The following is a 16,482-nucleotide window of genomic DNA, read 5'->3' as shown; positions in this document are numbered from 1 at the left end:
GCTGGCTGATTAATCAATAAAACAATAGGTCAGATTAATAGGTGATGGGACAGACTTTAAAAAGGTAGAGGTGCAACGATTGACGGCTTTTCTGATCATTTAATAATCATTTCAGTCATTGTTTAAGCAAAGCTGCTGGTTGCAGCGTCTCAAATATGACGATATGAAGCTTTTCTGTGTCGTTTATGACAGTAAACTGAAACTTTGACTGTCGATCAGAGGAAACCAGACATTTAAAGATGTTGCATTTGGATGTTAGAAGTTATAACGGGGTTATTAATCAATAATTGTTGGTTGCAGCGCTGCATTAGAGGAGAAGAAAGAGGCGATGAAAAGACATCTGCTGCTGCTCTGCAGGAGGTCGACCGTCCTTTAACTTTACATCTTATTTCTCGTTTAAAACAATACCATCTCAATCATCTCTCTCTCTCTCTCTCTCACTCTCTCTCTCTCTCTCTGTTGTTGTGGCCTTGCTGGCTCGCCCGCTGTCAGTCAGTCAGTCTGTTATTTCGGTAACAGAGATCCCGGGCTTGGCTGTGGAATGTACAGCTGTCTGGCATGTGGATAATACTAGATTTTCAATTCTAACTTCTTTTTTTTTTTTATTATTATTTCTCCCTCCATCCCCTTTAAGCCCCTTCCCTTCTTCCTCATGAGGAGGGAGGAGGAGGAGGAGAAAAGTAAGGACTCGATGTACAGGAGTGAACTGCTTTATAATAAACGCTGCTCTAAAAAAAAAAAAAGGGACAAAGTCGTCTGTAACCAAACACGTTTTACATATGTGGTTGTTTATTGTTTGTTTATTTGTTTTCTGCAGGAATCAATTCAAGTTTTTCTGTTTCACATGAAGGTGTTGCTCCCGTTCACCGTTTGTGGAAAAGTTTCTCAACTTTTCACAAAGTTTACAGGAACAGTCTCTGACGTGAGTGACGGTTTTATAATTAATGTATTAAACACTAGTGAGTTAAAAGGTCGTGAAGAGCTGCAGTGATTAGATGCAGAGTAAAGGTCTCTGGCACGACTTCACCTACTTCCAAGGTGCACAGAGAAAGATGAGAACTGCAGCGTTCCAGCTTGTGGCCTTCATCTTCATCAGGGTCGTGACCGAGACGCCGGTACTACGAGTGTTGCTGGAGTTCTCATCTTTCTAGAGCTGCGATGATTAGTCAGTTATGTCATAACTGATTATTATAGATTTCTATCATTTTGGTCATTTTTAAGCAAGAATGCCAAACATGACCTTCTTCCAGCTCTGAAGACGGTCAGTCATCAGGTCGTCAGTCGAGAGAAACTGGACGTTTTAAACTGAAGAAGTCTTTTAGATGAAAAGCTGCACAGCTGCTCTTGACTCACAGCTTTAAGATTTTGTCCAAAATATTTTACAATTAATTAGAGAAAATATTCACCAGATTAAGTCACTAATGAAAATGATTAGACTTTTGGAATAAACTATCTTCATCTGTGTAACTCAGAGTGCTGAAGCCTCATTAACTTGAAGAGAAAAAGGACTGAATTGTGTTAGAAAAGGATCTTCTGATGGTCAGTATGAACACAAACAATCATAAACCTGTTTAAACGTTCATTCATTCACCTGACAGTCCTTTAACTGACTGACTAACAAATGTCGACATACATTCAAAAACAAAACTTTTCAAGCAGGACAGAAAAACGTTTGACTTGAGCTGCGACGATGAGTCCCGACAGACAACTTGTTACTCGTTAAAGCCTTTTTCACACTGTTAAATATTCTTAAATGTTTTGGACAGTCAGTCGGATGTCAGAAGACTCTGAACTCTGTCTTTGTAATTTTCTATCATTTCATTGATCAAATTATGAATTTATTCATCAGTAAAGTGATGATAAGCTCAATAGATAATGAGGATAAGCGTTAGTTGTGGGGACTGAAGCAGCTGTTTGGACTGTTTGGAGTTAATGAGTGAACTCCTGGTTTATATTAAAGAGGAGCTGCAGTCATGAGAGCCGAGACGACACACAAACGCTGAGGTTACATTAGTTCAGCTGCTTATCTGGAACATTCAGAAACATTCAAAACTCAAAAAAATAAAAAAAATAAATTAAAAAAAAGTGAAAAAATTTGACCTTTTTGCTTGAAATAAAAACAGCTGACGTTAAAGGAACAGTCTGTGGCCTGAATAATAACCACAGAGCCTCCGATCAAACAACATCAGATGATGGTGCAACTCTTTACCTGATGTTAGATACATGAACTAACACCCAGCTGACCTTCACTCCACCTAAGAGCAGCAGGACATTTAAAAAGCCTTTTTACCTGCAAGTATATTTGTTGTTTTTTTGACTTTTGCTTGATGTTCTTTGTCTTCATCATAGAGGAGATGTACGACACACAGGCTGATTTATAAATATATATAATAAAAGGAGAGAGAGAGAAACAATAAAGTTCAGCTTTTGTTTTCAGTTGTTTTGTTGATCCTCGACATGCAACGATCAGTCGATTAATGAACGTGAAATGAACATTAAAGCTGTTTTTCTTGCTGTAATCATTCCTCCTGTTCATACTGACCATTAGAGGATCCCTTCATCATGACCTGACAATATAAGTTCCTCTTTTTGTTACTATACTTCCACCTGCAGCTCAACAGGGAAACACTGTCCGAGGAAACACAAAGAGGGAATTTGATGCTAAAAAGACTGTAAATGTGTCAGATATCCACTTGATATGACTAACTCAGACTGCTGAAGCTGAATAGAAGCTTCACACAGACTTTTAAATGACTGTGTGGACACACTGTGGATTTTATCCTCCATCACTTCCATTGAAAGCACATTTGAAGGATCTTTTAATATCCAGTATGAACAGGAGGAATGATTACAGCGAGGAAAAACTTCTTTGACTGGAAATATTGTGAACTCGTCCTTTAAACTTTATTCAGTCTGTTAAGTGAAACGACTGAATGCGGACACGCCGCCAAAATAACAAACAAAGGCCACATGGCAGGCAGAGAACCAGCTTGTGTTTTCTCTTTAGTTGTCTATTAATTTAACTGTTTATCTCAGAAATCAACAGTCAAAGAAGAGACGACTTCAGCCAAAAGTCAGCAACAGATCCAGAAAATGTGAAGCGAAGCAATGACGGAATAAACAATTTAGCTGCAGGTAATCAAGACAAGCTGGCCGGTCACAAAGATTAAAAAACTGAAATAAACTGATAATCTCTGAAAAAAAAACTTGAAAAGTCAATTTAACTGCTATTAAAAAACAACATAAAACTCAAGCTGGTAAATAGTTCATATCCAGGCAAAGTTTGCTCAGTTGCCTTAACAACAACACAGTCTACGGATACTTTGATGAAGGAAACTGAATTGACGTAATGAAAACACCAGAATCATTCACAGATGATTAAAACAAACTTTCTAGAGTAAATATATATTTATCTTTGACAACAATAAACTAGAAAGCTAAAGACGCTAACTGCTAACAACTTCACCGTTAGCTCGTATCTGAGCGACGAGGACAAACTCTAATATCACGATATTTTAGAACAAATACCTCGATATCAATATTACGACTATATTGTTGTGATTACATAGTTATTACACAGTAATGTGGATATAATGACCAAGTAATAACAGCTAGAACAGTCTCACTTTACTGTAATAAAACCTTTAAAACCGGGAAAAGACACTTATGTCATATCACGATATTACGATCCGAAATATAATAAGATATCTAGTCTCATATCACGATATTACGGTGTAATATCAATATATTGCACAGCCCTACTTGTATCTACCAATTTCAGCCAGAAATATATGACTACTTCTTGTTAAACTAATCAAAATATAGTCAAATGTAACATGGTTTGATAATGAGGAGAGAGCGTATCTTGGTAGCAGATGTATGTAAACTATGCAGCGGAGTTAGCTCACCGAGGAATGTGGCTAACAAGAGTTAGCTTCGTATATTCCCAAAAAAAGACGTAATAAAAGTAAAAAATATCATTTTTTCTTGTCAATTAACTTGTAGGTGATTAGTGCGGATGTGTTTATGTGGTTTTAAAAACACAAATAGTTCAATTTTGTGCTTCAGCAAAGGTGAAGCAAACTTTTTTTTTTTCCACGACAGCAGCAGCAGCCAGAAGGATCCGTCTATCTCCTGGCGCCAACACACACACACACACACACACACACACACACACACACACACACACACACACACACACACACACACACACACACACACACACACACAATCTGTTCACCGAACTCCTGACTGTTTTTGGAGACTTATTTCCACAACTCTATTATATACTAACTTATGTAAGATTCACACAGACACACTACTTTAAAACACATCCGCGATATAAAGTTTAAAACGCAACCGCAGTTTAAAACTCGACAAACGGTAAACACGAAGCTTTCCCAACCCAAGTGAGTGCGTTTGTTCCAGCAGATACACGGAGCCCAGAAGTCGGCTTTGGGAATGAAGTTTTGGATTTTTTTTGCCTCACCTTTCTTCTTCTTCTTTATCTGATGTCTCCCGTGGACGTGGCGCTCCTCACGACACTATTTCATCGTAGCTGCTCAAGTCCAAATTCCCACCAGAAGAACGCGACAGAAAAGCGTAATTTCCCCCCCCGTTGTTGGTGATATTTTCAGCGTCGTACTCCGCCGCTGGCCGCTCGGTCGCTCTGCGGTTTGTCTGTTTGATGATGGAGGAGAGCAAATACCAGCCGAGCAGAGATCGTCTGTAGCCGCCGGGAGGGATCACTCTGTAGTCCAGAACTAATCACCGAACCAGGCAGCGGTAGGTGCGGAGTGCTTTGAGTCAGTTTTATGTGTGTAGCCAAATATCACAAATATACGGAGCCCCTAAAGCCCCAAAAGGTGATAATTGTTTATCTTGTGCGCAGAAGATAATTTACTATAAACTCATATACGTCTCTAACACACAGCCTCCATATAACAGACAGAACTCAGATAATCAAGTTTCACCTCAGATTGTCACACAATGAAATTCCTGCTGCTCTTAGACATAAAGCAAGAAAGAAAATCTATTTATTAATAATTTAATAACATTTATAACTGTGGCTTTAATTATTTTTTATTGATGACCTATTAAATGTAACTGCAGATCTGATGACTCATCAGAAAATGATCAATAATCATTAAAGTTTTGGGATATCAGTCTGGCTGACTAAGTATTATGAGCTTGATGTAGTTAAAGTATTGCAGTAAAAGTACATAAGTATTATGAGCTTGATGTAGTTAAAGTATTGCAGTAAAAGTACATAAGTATTATGAGCTTGATGTAGTTAAAGTATTGCAGTAAAAGTACATAAGTATTATGAGCTTGATGTAGTTAAAGTATTGCAGTAAAAGTACATAAGTATTATGAGCTTGATGTAGTTAAAGTATTGCAGTAAAAGTACATAAGTATTATGAGCTTGATGTAGTTAAAGTATTGCAGTAAAAGTAGTGGTTTGGTCCCTCTGACTGATATATTATTATATATGACATCATTAGATTATTAATAGTGAAGCATCAGTGTTAGAGCAGCATGTTACTGTTGTAGCTGCTGGAGGTGGAGCTAGTTTACACTACTTTATATACAGTTAGCTAGTTTAGTCCAGTGGTTCCCAACCTAGGGGTCGGGCCCCTCCAAAGGGTCAGCAGATAAATCTGAGGGGTGGTGAGATGATTAATGGGAGAGGAAAGAAGAAAAAACAAAGTTCTGATACACAAATCTGTTTTCAGTTTTTGGACTTTTTCTCTAATCTTTGATTTTTGCTGAAATATTGGATCATTTGAACATTTATTGAAATGAAAGCATGTGAGAAGTTTAGAGGGAAAAATCACTATTTGGTGGAGCTGTTAACAACTCATAGACATGTGAAATGTGACCCCGACTACACACTGCTTTTTGTAAGACGTCAAAAGACAAAAAGGTTGGAAACCACTGGTTTCATCTTTAACAATGTGTTGTATTTTAAAAGCTTGTTATATTATCCATTGTGTCAAATCTTCATCTGAAAAGTAACTAAAGCTGTCAAATAAATGTAGTGGAGTAGAAAGTACAATATTTCCCTCTGAAATGTAGAAAGTAGCATCACATGGAAATACTCGAGTAAAGTACAAGTACCTCTAAACTGTACTTAAGTACAGAACTTGAGTAAATGTATTTAGTTACTTTCCACTGCTGGTTTTCAAAATGTTCTGCTGCTGTGAGTTTGAGCTGTTTACAAAAAAGTCTGTGAACTTTTCGAGTAAAGGTGTTTACTTCCTGTTCACCTCCAGGTGTAACTGTCAGTCTGTACAGCTTCAGTTCTTCATGTAGAAGTTAATATCTGCAGGGATTCATGACGTCAGTGTTTCCAGAATCGTTACATGTTCCTTCTTCTTATGACATAAAAATACAGAAAACACAAAATATTTCACCTCTTCTGAAGTCTTTGTGGCATCAAGTTGTCGTCAGCTGCGTTTCAATGAAATTTGTGTGATTTTACAAACGAGCATGAAAGTTAATTTTCTCAAGGTCCACTTACGAGCTTTTTCCTGAGAGTTTTCCAGAGTTTTCAACCACATCTGATGGTCGACCACTGAGCCGAGTCTGTCCACAGATGACGACTCTCAGATGTTGGAAAAACCTAGTAAGTGGACTTTGAGTTGAGCTTATTCTGTCAAAATATGAATGAATGAATTTCTGTTCACACATTGACTTTCATGTTCAAAAAAACCCCAAATCATACTGTTTGTATTATGGGACAAATACATGTTACACACTAAAACAATATGAGCAGGTACAAAGAGCTGTAATCAAAAAGTTTGTTGAATGACAAAAAAAAGATTGAAACAGGAAAGTTTTGGGAGATTTCCCCTTTAAAATCATAGAAAGTGTGTCTGCAGTTTTTGTTTCTCTGCGGGGAGAAAAGATGAATTGTTTTTGGTCTCCAGATACAGAAGCAGAGTGAGAGCTCTTCATTTCTTTCTCCTCTGTGGTTCCAATCAGTGCTGCTGTGTTCAGTCCTGCAGAGTCTGAAAGTGTCCCTGACGCCCCCTGCTGTCCATAGTACTACTGATACTACTACTACAACTAATACTACTACTGATACTATTACTGATACAACTACTACTACTACTGATACTACTACTACTATAACTAATACTACTACTGATACTACTACTACTAATACTAATACTACTAATACTAATACTACAGCTAATACTTCTACTAGTACTACAACTGTTACTACAATTACTACTGCTATTAATACTAATACTGTGACTACTACTAATACTACTAGTACTACCACTGTTACTACAACTACTACTGCTACTAATACTGTAGTACTGTAGTACTGTAGTACTGTAGTACTGTAGTAGTACTGTAGTAGTAGTAATAGTATTAGTATTATCGGTCTAAAAACATCAGAAAATGATTTTTATTCCCTTCAAACTTGATTTTTGTGACCTGGACGGTGATATTTTGAAATGTACATCGGGGTGAATTTTCACATTTTGCACATTTTCATTCACATAAAGTCAGAAAAACAACATCTGAATCAGCGGCTGCCATGGTGAGAGATTATATTTAGAGGCTGATTCATGAAGATGATTAACAGTAGAATCATAAATCTGAAAAAAAAACCTACTCACTCCTAAATCTTCTGTGGTCACTTTTGTACAACTTAAGTATAAATACATGTTAATTTTTATAGAGGAATAACAGCTGTCTTCTGTACTTTATAATAACACTTAGTACCCAGAAACAGTGAATAATAGAACACATGAGCAGAGAGGAATGATGGGTACGTGACAGTCAGCTGGTTTTCTAATTCAGATACTGAAAGTGTTGCAACTCTGATTAAAGTTTCCACAGACATGAAACAAGAACTGAAAGCAGAACTGAGTGTGAACGCATCAAACTGATGGATGAAATAACAAAGAGGAAAGACAAAAGGGAACAAAGTGAAATATTATCATTTGTTTTCCATTAATAAATGATAGAAATGAATGTTTTTTTTGTACAAAGCTTTAATGTCTGATTTAATCTGTGAACTCTGTTTTTCGTTGTATTTTGCTGCATCATGTTGTGTTTGTTAGTTCAGTATTTTTTCCACTTTGTTTGTTTATTTGTTTTTTTCTATTATTATTAGATTAGATTATGTTATTTGACTTCTTCTGTCACATCTGTTTTATTTCTATCATCAGGATCAGAATCAGGTTTATTGTCAGCAGGTTTGCACATACAAGGAATTTTCCAGTCAAAATAAGGGAGAATATAAGACATTCATACAAAGTAAGAGAAGAAATGAAAAAATAAATAAATAAATACCATAAGTAACGTAATCATAAAAAAGATAAATATAGAAATTAACAGTAAAAACATGTGAAATATATGATGATATCTATATATCATATCATATAACATCATATATGATGATATATGATATTATCTGGTTTATATGTTGTTGTATATGTGTGCAGGTAAAAAATCTAAAAAACTACAAATGTGTTTGTTTGCTGCAGTAAGTTAAATGTTTGATGTTACATCATGTGAAAGGTGTCAAAGATTCTGGTCTTTTATCCAGAATTCACACTTTGTTTTGGAAATTCTCACTTTTATTTTGAAATTCCGGCTTTAACCTCGTAGTTTACAGATTAAAGGACGAGGCTGGTTTTATTCTGTATTTTCTTATATTCAAAATTCTCACAAGAAGATCAAAGACATGATAATTTAAGAAGAAGGAATTCTTTTATGGCTACTTTTCATTTATTTATTTGTACTTAGACTTATATTTTTATTTACTTGTGTTATGTGTTGTGTCTTATGGTCTGTATAACATGTTTATGTCGTAATATGTGAGGATGAAGATGTTTGTAAGTATCTTTGTGTGTATTTGGTCCAAAGTCTGTCTGCTGTTGGTCCGTCTCTCAATCCTTTCCTCCCTCTCTACTCTGTGTGTCTCAGCTCTGAGCCTTTTAGTTCCTACTGAAGACATGAAAACGTGTCACAAACATATAGTTTCATTTCATTTTCAAACAGGCACTTTACTCTGAACTGTTTAATATTGTTCTTGTCAGCTGTAGCTGTGTCAGATAATTAAGTTATCTTATCTTATCTTATCTTATCTTATCTTATCTTATCTTATCTTATCTTATCTTATCTTATCTTATCTTCGTGTCGTGGATCGTCTTGAGACTTTAAAATATCAGTAAAACCTTGACTTCATAGATAGCATTTGTAGCATTTGTAGCATTTGTAGCTTTTGTAGCTTTTGTAGCATTTGTAGCATTTATAACATTTGTAGCATTTGTAGCATTTATAGAATTTGTAGCATTTATAGCATTTATAGCATTTGTAGCATTTGTAGCATTTATAGCATTTGTAGCATTTATAGCATTTATAGCATTTGTAGCATTTGTACCATTTATAGTATTTGTAGCATTTGTGGCATTTGTAGCATTTATAGCATTTGTAGCATTTATAGCATTTGTAGCATTTGTAGCATTTATATAATTTGTAGCATTTATAGCATTTGTAGCATTTGTGGCATTTATAGCATTTATAGCATTTGTAGCATTTATAGCATTTATAGCATTTGTAGCATTTATAGCATTTGTAGCATTTATAGCATTTGTAGCATTTGTAGCATTTATAGCATTTGTAGCATTTGTAGCATTTATAGCATTTGTAGCATTTGTAGCATTTATGGCATTTGTAGCATTTGTAGCATTTATAGCATTTGTAGCATTTGTGGCATTTGTAGCATTTATAGCATTTGTAGCATTTGTGGCATTTATAGCATTTGTAGCATTTATATAATTTGTAGCATTTATAGCATTTGTAGCATTTGTGGCATTTGTAGCATTTGTAGCATTTGTAGCATTTGTGGCATTTATAGCATTTGTAGCATTTATAGCATTTGTAGCATTTATAGCATTTATAGCATTTGTAGCATTTATAGCAGTTGTAGCATTTGTAGCATTTATAGCATTTGTAGCATTTGTAGCATTTATGGCATTTGTAGCATTTGTAGCATTTATAGCATTTGTAGCATTTGTGGCATTTGTAGCATTTATAGCATTTGTAGCATTTGTAGCATTTATAGCATTTGTAGCATTTATAGCATTTGTAGCATTTGTGGCATTTATAGCATTTGTAGCATTTATAGCATTTGTAGCATTTATAGCATTTGTAGCATTTGTAGCATTTATAGCATTTGTAGCATTTATAGTATTTGTAGCATTTATAGCATTTGTAGCATTTATAGCATTTGTAGCATTTGTAGCATTTATGGCATTTGTAGCATTTATAGTATTTGTAGCATTTGTAACATTTATAGCATTTGTAGTATTTGTTGCATTTATAGCATTTATAGCATTTATAGTATTTGTAGCATTTGTAACATTTATAGCATTTGCAGCATTTGTAGCATTTATAGCATTTATAGCATTTGTAGCATTTATAGCATTTATAGCATTTGTAGCATTTATAGCATTTGTAGCATTTGTAGCATTTATGGCATTTGTAGCATTTATAGTATTTGTAGCATTTGTAACATTTATAGCATTTGCTAAAGTGCTAAACAGTGATGAAATGTAATTAAATACATTTACTGAAGTGCTGTATTTAAGTACAATTTTGAGGTACTTGTACTTTACTTCATTACTTCCATTTGATGTTATTTTCTACTTTTACTTCATCACATTTCGGAGGGAAATGTTTCACTTTTTACTTTTTGCACAACATTTATTTCACATCTATAGTTAGCTACTTTTCAAATCAATATTTTATATGTAAGAAAACTGTTTATAAGATATTCATTGTTATAGATTAAACTACCCAACAGTTTAAGTTGTTCAAATTTAGCTACCCTGAAAATATAAAAATTGACATGTCAATGAATCACTATTAATATTCCAATAGTATATATATATATATATATATATATATATATATATATTATAAATATAACAGAAAACACTTAACATAAACTGTATAATACAAAACACTAAATGGGGACATTTTGTATAATTAGTATTTGAAAGTTGGATATAAGTACATTTTACTGCCAATACTTCTGTAATTTTACTTAACTGAGATTCTGAAAGCAATACTTATACTTTTAATGGAATATTTTTCATTGTCTTTGCTACTTTTACTAAAGTAAAATATCTGTTCTTCCATCACTGCTGCTAAAGTCAAACAGAAAACCCAGCGACATCTTTGACAGACAACATCTTAACAGCAAGTTTTCAAGTGTTTGAATTTATTTAACTTGCAACACATATATTCTTCAAATATTTGAAATCTGTTACACAAAATGTGACGTTATTGTAGTAAAACAGCAGAACCTGCTACAACCAGGAAAGTCTGAATGTTCCTTCAGCTTCGTTCCTCTCTGCCTTTCTTCAGTCATAATTTGACATCCATAATGTTTCTCTTCCACTAAAACCAGTTCAAACACTCTTCTAAAGTTAAACGGTGGGGTTTTACGCTTCTCTTTTTCACGTGCGGTGGCACAAACACAAACTAATACTGACGTTGCCTCGATCCACATGCTGTGACACACTGTGACAAATGTTCTGCATGCACACATTCACACTCTGAAAAAACACACAAACTGTATAAAATATTCAAAGTAAAAACTGTACACCAGCACACAGACTCATCCGACCTGGCCGAGTGTGTGTGCCAGTCAGACCCAGCAGAAGATGAAGTTCAGACACAAACAGATCACAGAGTGGCGCAGTAAGGCACGATATGCTGAACACATTTTACATTTTTCCACAAAAGACACTTCGTAAAGTCGTTTGAGTTCATCTGAAACACAGATTTTCCTACAATAAAAGTCCTTCTTCTCTAAATCATCTATCAGTGTATCTGAGGCTCTGTTCACACAGCCAAACATAGTTGCAGTTCCTCTAATGGCCACCAGATGCTGCTAAGTCACACATGCTACCAGCATTGAAGTGAATAGGAAAACCTGCAACTTCTCTCTTCAAATACAAGGCAAATTTTTATTTTTACCACACAAATTTCCGCTCTCAGAACAGTAAGTAAGTCTGAGTGGAGATTTTGAGGCTTAAAACTATTAATATCATCCTTAAGATTTCAGAAAAAATAATAAAATAATAATAATTAATGATAATAATAATACAGCACCCAGAGTTCCTTTAAAAATGCTGATTGATCACTGCAGGCAGGAAACTCCTTTCAGAGGGTTGTTTTCTTTTCTGTGTTTATTCAGTCATGATGAAATTTTGATGTTTTCTTTATAAATATAATTTTACAACATTTTGACTTAACGAAGATCCAACTGGGATCAAACCACGTCCACTTAAATTTTGGTTTGGAGTCGGTATAGAAGAGTAGCAGCCAGGTGTAACATCAAAATGTGAGTTTTATATGATGAAAATCTTCAGGATTGTTACTGTAAAAGAATATTTTGTGCCTATAAACAGCAATTGTGCTAAATTAAATCTAATGATACCTCATTTATTTATTTATATGTGACTGTTGTCTTGTATTTTAATGGGATGTATGTTGTATCTATAAAGCCTGAAAAGTCCCAAAAGATGATATTTTTTTAAATCTTGTGAGTACAAGACGAAAGAAAATAAAAAATATAATCTTTTAGGACTTCTTGGGCTTCATCGTATCCTGCAATAGTCATAAAAACAGAAAGAAAAACCTGCAGTGTGAACGGAGCCAGTGAGTGGTTTGTTATAAACATTCAAGCTCTTACAGTTCAGGACAGCAACAAACATTTACAGTGTAATTACAAAAAAAAAAAAAAATCAAATCCATCAACGCTCAAAATACATTTTGTGATGCCAAACATTCCCAAAACAAACAAAGAAACAAACAACTAATCATTGATGAGCACCGAACGCAGCAGTGAAGATATATTAGCTTTTAAATAAATATCACACAGTCAAAATAGTCAATAAATATGATGTTGAAGGTTATTTGTTGCATAGTAACACCTACTGTATGTGAAGTTAAAGAGAGATTAGTAGCTACACTCCACATCACATCTTCACACGCCATCAGCACTCTGCAGCTGCCTCACCTGAGCAGGTTCACCTGGAAAAACATTCAACTCCAGGAACACACTTTGTTTTATTTCTATAAAGATTGTATTTGTAGTTAAATGTTGCTGTTGTGACTGATTCCTTCTACTTGTTTTTCATGTTTGAGCACACAGGTGAACCTGCAGGAAAGAGGTCAGTGAAACGTGTCACCTGGTTTCCTAAAACATTCGTGTTACATTCGCTGCCAGTCCCACTTCTAACATGTCAGACACACGGTTCAGATAAGGCTTCTTCATGTGTCGCTCTGCTGTTCAGTTCAGTTTTTATGACTATTAAAATGTAAAAGTAACGTTTCACTTCTCTATCTGCTGCTCCGAGTAAACTGTTCAATGACCTTTTGGTTTCTACAGGTGAAATATTTTACATTGTAGCGCTGAACCAAGTGTTAATAAAATATATATATATTTTTTAGGTGTAAAGTGAAAAACAAAAGATTAAGGTGACGTTCAAAAGACCTAAACAAGACAAAACAGGCACTTTATATTCTGGAGACAAACAACAGCTGAGTGTCACTGGAAAACATTTGAGATAGTAGATTATACATAGATTATAGAATTATCCAGTGCTGTTTCAATACATTTGCAAATTGATAATTAATAATAATAATAATAATAAAAGTAATTGAAATAAATGTATTAAAATATAATTATATATATATAATTATATATAATAATAATAATAATAATAATAATAATAATAATAATAATAATAATAATAAAAGTAATTGAAATAAATGTATTAAAATATATTTTGAAAAACTAATCAAAAGAAATAAAATAACAGCTAAGCAAAAAAACCCATTAAAATTACTATGTAATATTTAATAATCATACTTTCTTCCATTTTATTCCCTTTAAATAATAAAACAGTAACTGAATTTTAAAGTCACAAAATTAATTTTAAAAAAGCTAAATTTTAAAAATACTTTATTTCATAATTTAAAGACAGAATAAGGAAAAAGAATGATTGAATTTATTATTATTATTAATATTATTATTATTTAGTATTATAGTTAGTTTTAAGTCTATTGCACTATCAATTTATTTTTTATTATAATTAAACATTTTAAAGTTTTAATTTGTACTAGTGACGCACTGCAGACTCCATACAAACTGCTCCATGTCTGAACTGAACAGCACAGCGTTCAAATCCAACACATGAAGAGTTTCTGGTAGAAAACATAAGAAAAAGAAACTACAGTACATAATATAGTGGGTCAGATGGACAACAGAAAGCATCGTGACTTTGTTGTTGAATAAATTCCTGTTTGGAAGTAGAATCATCAGGCAGCGTCGTTTTTAAACATTCATATTAATGCACAAAAAAAAAAAAAAGTCTCAAACCAAAGTGTATTTAGCATAAAGAGTGTTTACACACATCTGTAAAAGTCACGGATGTATAGTAAGAGCTGGATAGGGCGCCGCTGCTCAGACTTGCAGCCAGTTTTTCCCCAGTGGCCACTCGCGGTATTGCAGCAAAAAATCCCCCTACGGCCCGTAGACCACCGTTATAAAAGAGACGTCTGTAAAACTGTTGACAGGACGCCTCCAACTGCAAACAACGTCAATTATGACTCTTTCTATTATGTTATTTTGATCCAGGGAGGTTTTATATTTGTAAAACTTTCCTTGAGCCAAGAAAAGCGATTTAAATATCACAATGTAAAGGCCGAGCGGGAACTCGTGGGCGGGGCTAGCGGGGGAAACACTACTGTGAATATTAAGTGGGTCGCACAACGGCAAACCTGGAAGCTAGAAACTTTTTTTGGTGTATGCGCCAGCTGAGCAGTCCTTATTGACTTGAATGGGCGCCATATTTAGTCTGGTATCCAGCTCTTATAATACATCCATGGTGAAAGTTGTTGGTGGCAGTGGTGGTGTCCGCTTCGGGTTGCCCCGCCCTCTCCTCCTCCTCCTCCTCCTCCAAGGGGCGGGTCTACACGTTGATGGCGTGAGCGTGCTTCTTGCACAGAGGTTTGTCTTTCTTTGAGTAGAAAGGTTGGCCCTCAAGGTTCAAATGGCAAACCTGAAATCAGAACAAATGTTTATGAGGATTTACTGGAACTGGACTGAAAAAAAAACACATTTCACAAACAGGACACTGTTTCTGTGCAGAAATGTTGCTGTTTGGTTTTTATAAAAGTCATAAAACGGTGAGCAGCACAAACTAAATTCCTTCCTAAGTGGAAGCAGAAATCTCAGAGACAGAAATATGAAAACCTGGACACATAAAACCAAAAACATCTTCATGAATAGAACATCTTTTCTGTTCAACCTATAGGATGTATTTGTGGTTCTTACCGCACAGACGAAGCAGGTGTCATGCCAGGTGTGACCCAGAGCCTCGATGAATTTATCACCAGCTTCAACTGGGAAGTCACAGCCATGACACTTAGTGCTGAACAGAGCGATATAATCTGAGAGAGAAGAAGAGAGTTCAGTTCATTCTTTCAGTTTACAGTCACACCTCTGACGTCAGCTGTCTGTGGACGCCAGGACGGCACAGGTGTGTTCCTACCTTTCTCGCAGTACGGCTCTCCGTCCTCCATGTGGAAGAGGCTGTTCCCGAACGCTTTGCCGCAGGCCGCGCACACGAAGCAGGTGGTGTGCCACGTCTGCCGCAGAGCGTGCATCACTTCCTGCAACACAACGTGTCAGACAGACAGAGACGTCCATAAATCATGCTGAACATTCAAACATGGAATGGATTTTTCCATTACAGGTAGACAGAGAGACAGGTAGAAAGGTGGACAGGTGGACAGGTAGAAAGGTGGACAGGTAGACAGGTGGACAGGTAGACAGGTGGACAGGTGGACAGGTAGAAAGGTGGACAGGTAGACAGGTGGACAGGTGGACAGGTGGACAGGGAGACAGGTGGACAGGTGGACAGGTAGACAGGTAGACAGGTGGACAGGTAGAAAGGTGGACAGGTAGACAGGTGGACAGGTGGACAGGTGGACAGGGAGACAGGTGGACAGGTGGACAGGTGGACAGGTAGACAGAGAGACAGGTAGACAGGTAGACAGGTGGACAGGTGGACAGGTAGACAGGTGGACAGGTAGAAAGGTGGACAGGTGGACAGGTGGACAGGTAGAAAGGTGGACAGGTAGAACATCTCACCCCCATGATCTTGGTGTTGCAGCGGGCGCAGGTCGGGGCGAAGAACTCCTCGTAGCAGTTCTCGCAGTAAACGCTGTTCTGTTCCTCCACGAAGCTGACGTCAGCCAGAGACATGTTGCAGTAGTGACAGTTAAACTCCTCCGGGTGCCAGGAGCGACCGAGGGCCACCAGGAAGGGGCCCCTGGATACAACGACGACAACAACAACAACAACAACAACAACAACAACAACAACAGGTCACAGAAGAAGAAGAATAGGAACCATTAAACATTAAAGTGTACAGC

The 16,482-nt window shown here is 35.9% G+C and overlaps 2 protein-coding genes across 16 annotated transcripts in view; both read right to left on the bottom strand.

The window, feature by feature from the left end:
* LOC137197485 (bone morphogenetic protein receptor type-1A-like) overlaps positions 1-4,704 on the bottom strand; it is a 61,202-nt gene extending 56,498 nt beyond the window's left edge. Inside the window, exon 1 of one of the 2 annotated variants that reach the window (XM_067610947.1) lies at positions 4,490-4,704. The gene's annotated coding sequence lies outside the window, so the exon portion shown is untranslated. The remainder of the gene's footprint in view (positions 1-4,489) is intronic. The other variant, XM_067610946.1, reaches the window with a different exon arrangement.
* Positions 4,705-11,234: 6,530 nt separating this feature from the next.
* Positions 11,235-16,482, bottom strand: part of LOC137197482 (LIM domain-binding protein 3-like) — a 101,701-nt gene continuing 96,453 nt past the window's right edge. For all 14 annotated transcript variants that reach the window (XM_067610931.1, XM_067610932.1, XM_067610937.1 and 11 more), the window contains 4 exons: positions 16,199-16,379; positions 15,597-15,717; positions 15,380-15,495; positions 11,235-15,104 (listed from right to left, as the gene is read on the bottom strand). In XM_067610931.1, coding sequence (XP_067467032.1) covers positions 15,015-15,104; positions 15,380-15,495; positions 15,597-15,717; positions 16,199-16,379 — 508 coding nt within the window. In that variant the 3' untranslated portion in view covers positions 11,235-15,014. The remainder of the gene's footprint in view (positions 15,105-15,379; positions 15,496-15,596; positions 15,718-16,198; positions 16,380-16,482) is intronic.

This window comes from Thunnus thynnus, chromosome 14 (assembly GCF_963924715.1).
Source record: "Thunnus thynnus chromosome 14, fThuThy2.1, whole genome shotgun sequence".
NCBI lineage: Eukaryota > Metazoa > Chordata > Actinopteri > Scombriformes > Scombridae > Thunnus > Thunnus thynnus.
This window is presented reverse-complemented; position numbering and strand designations above follow the sequence as displayed.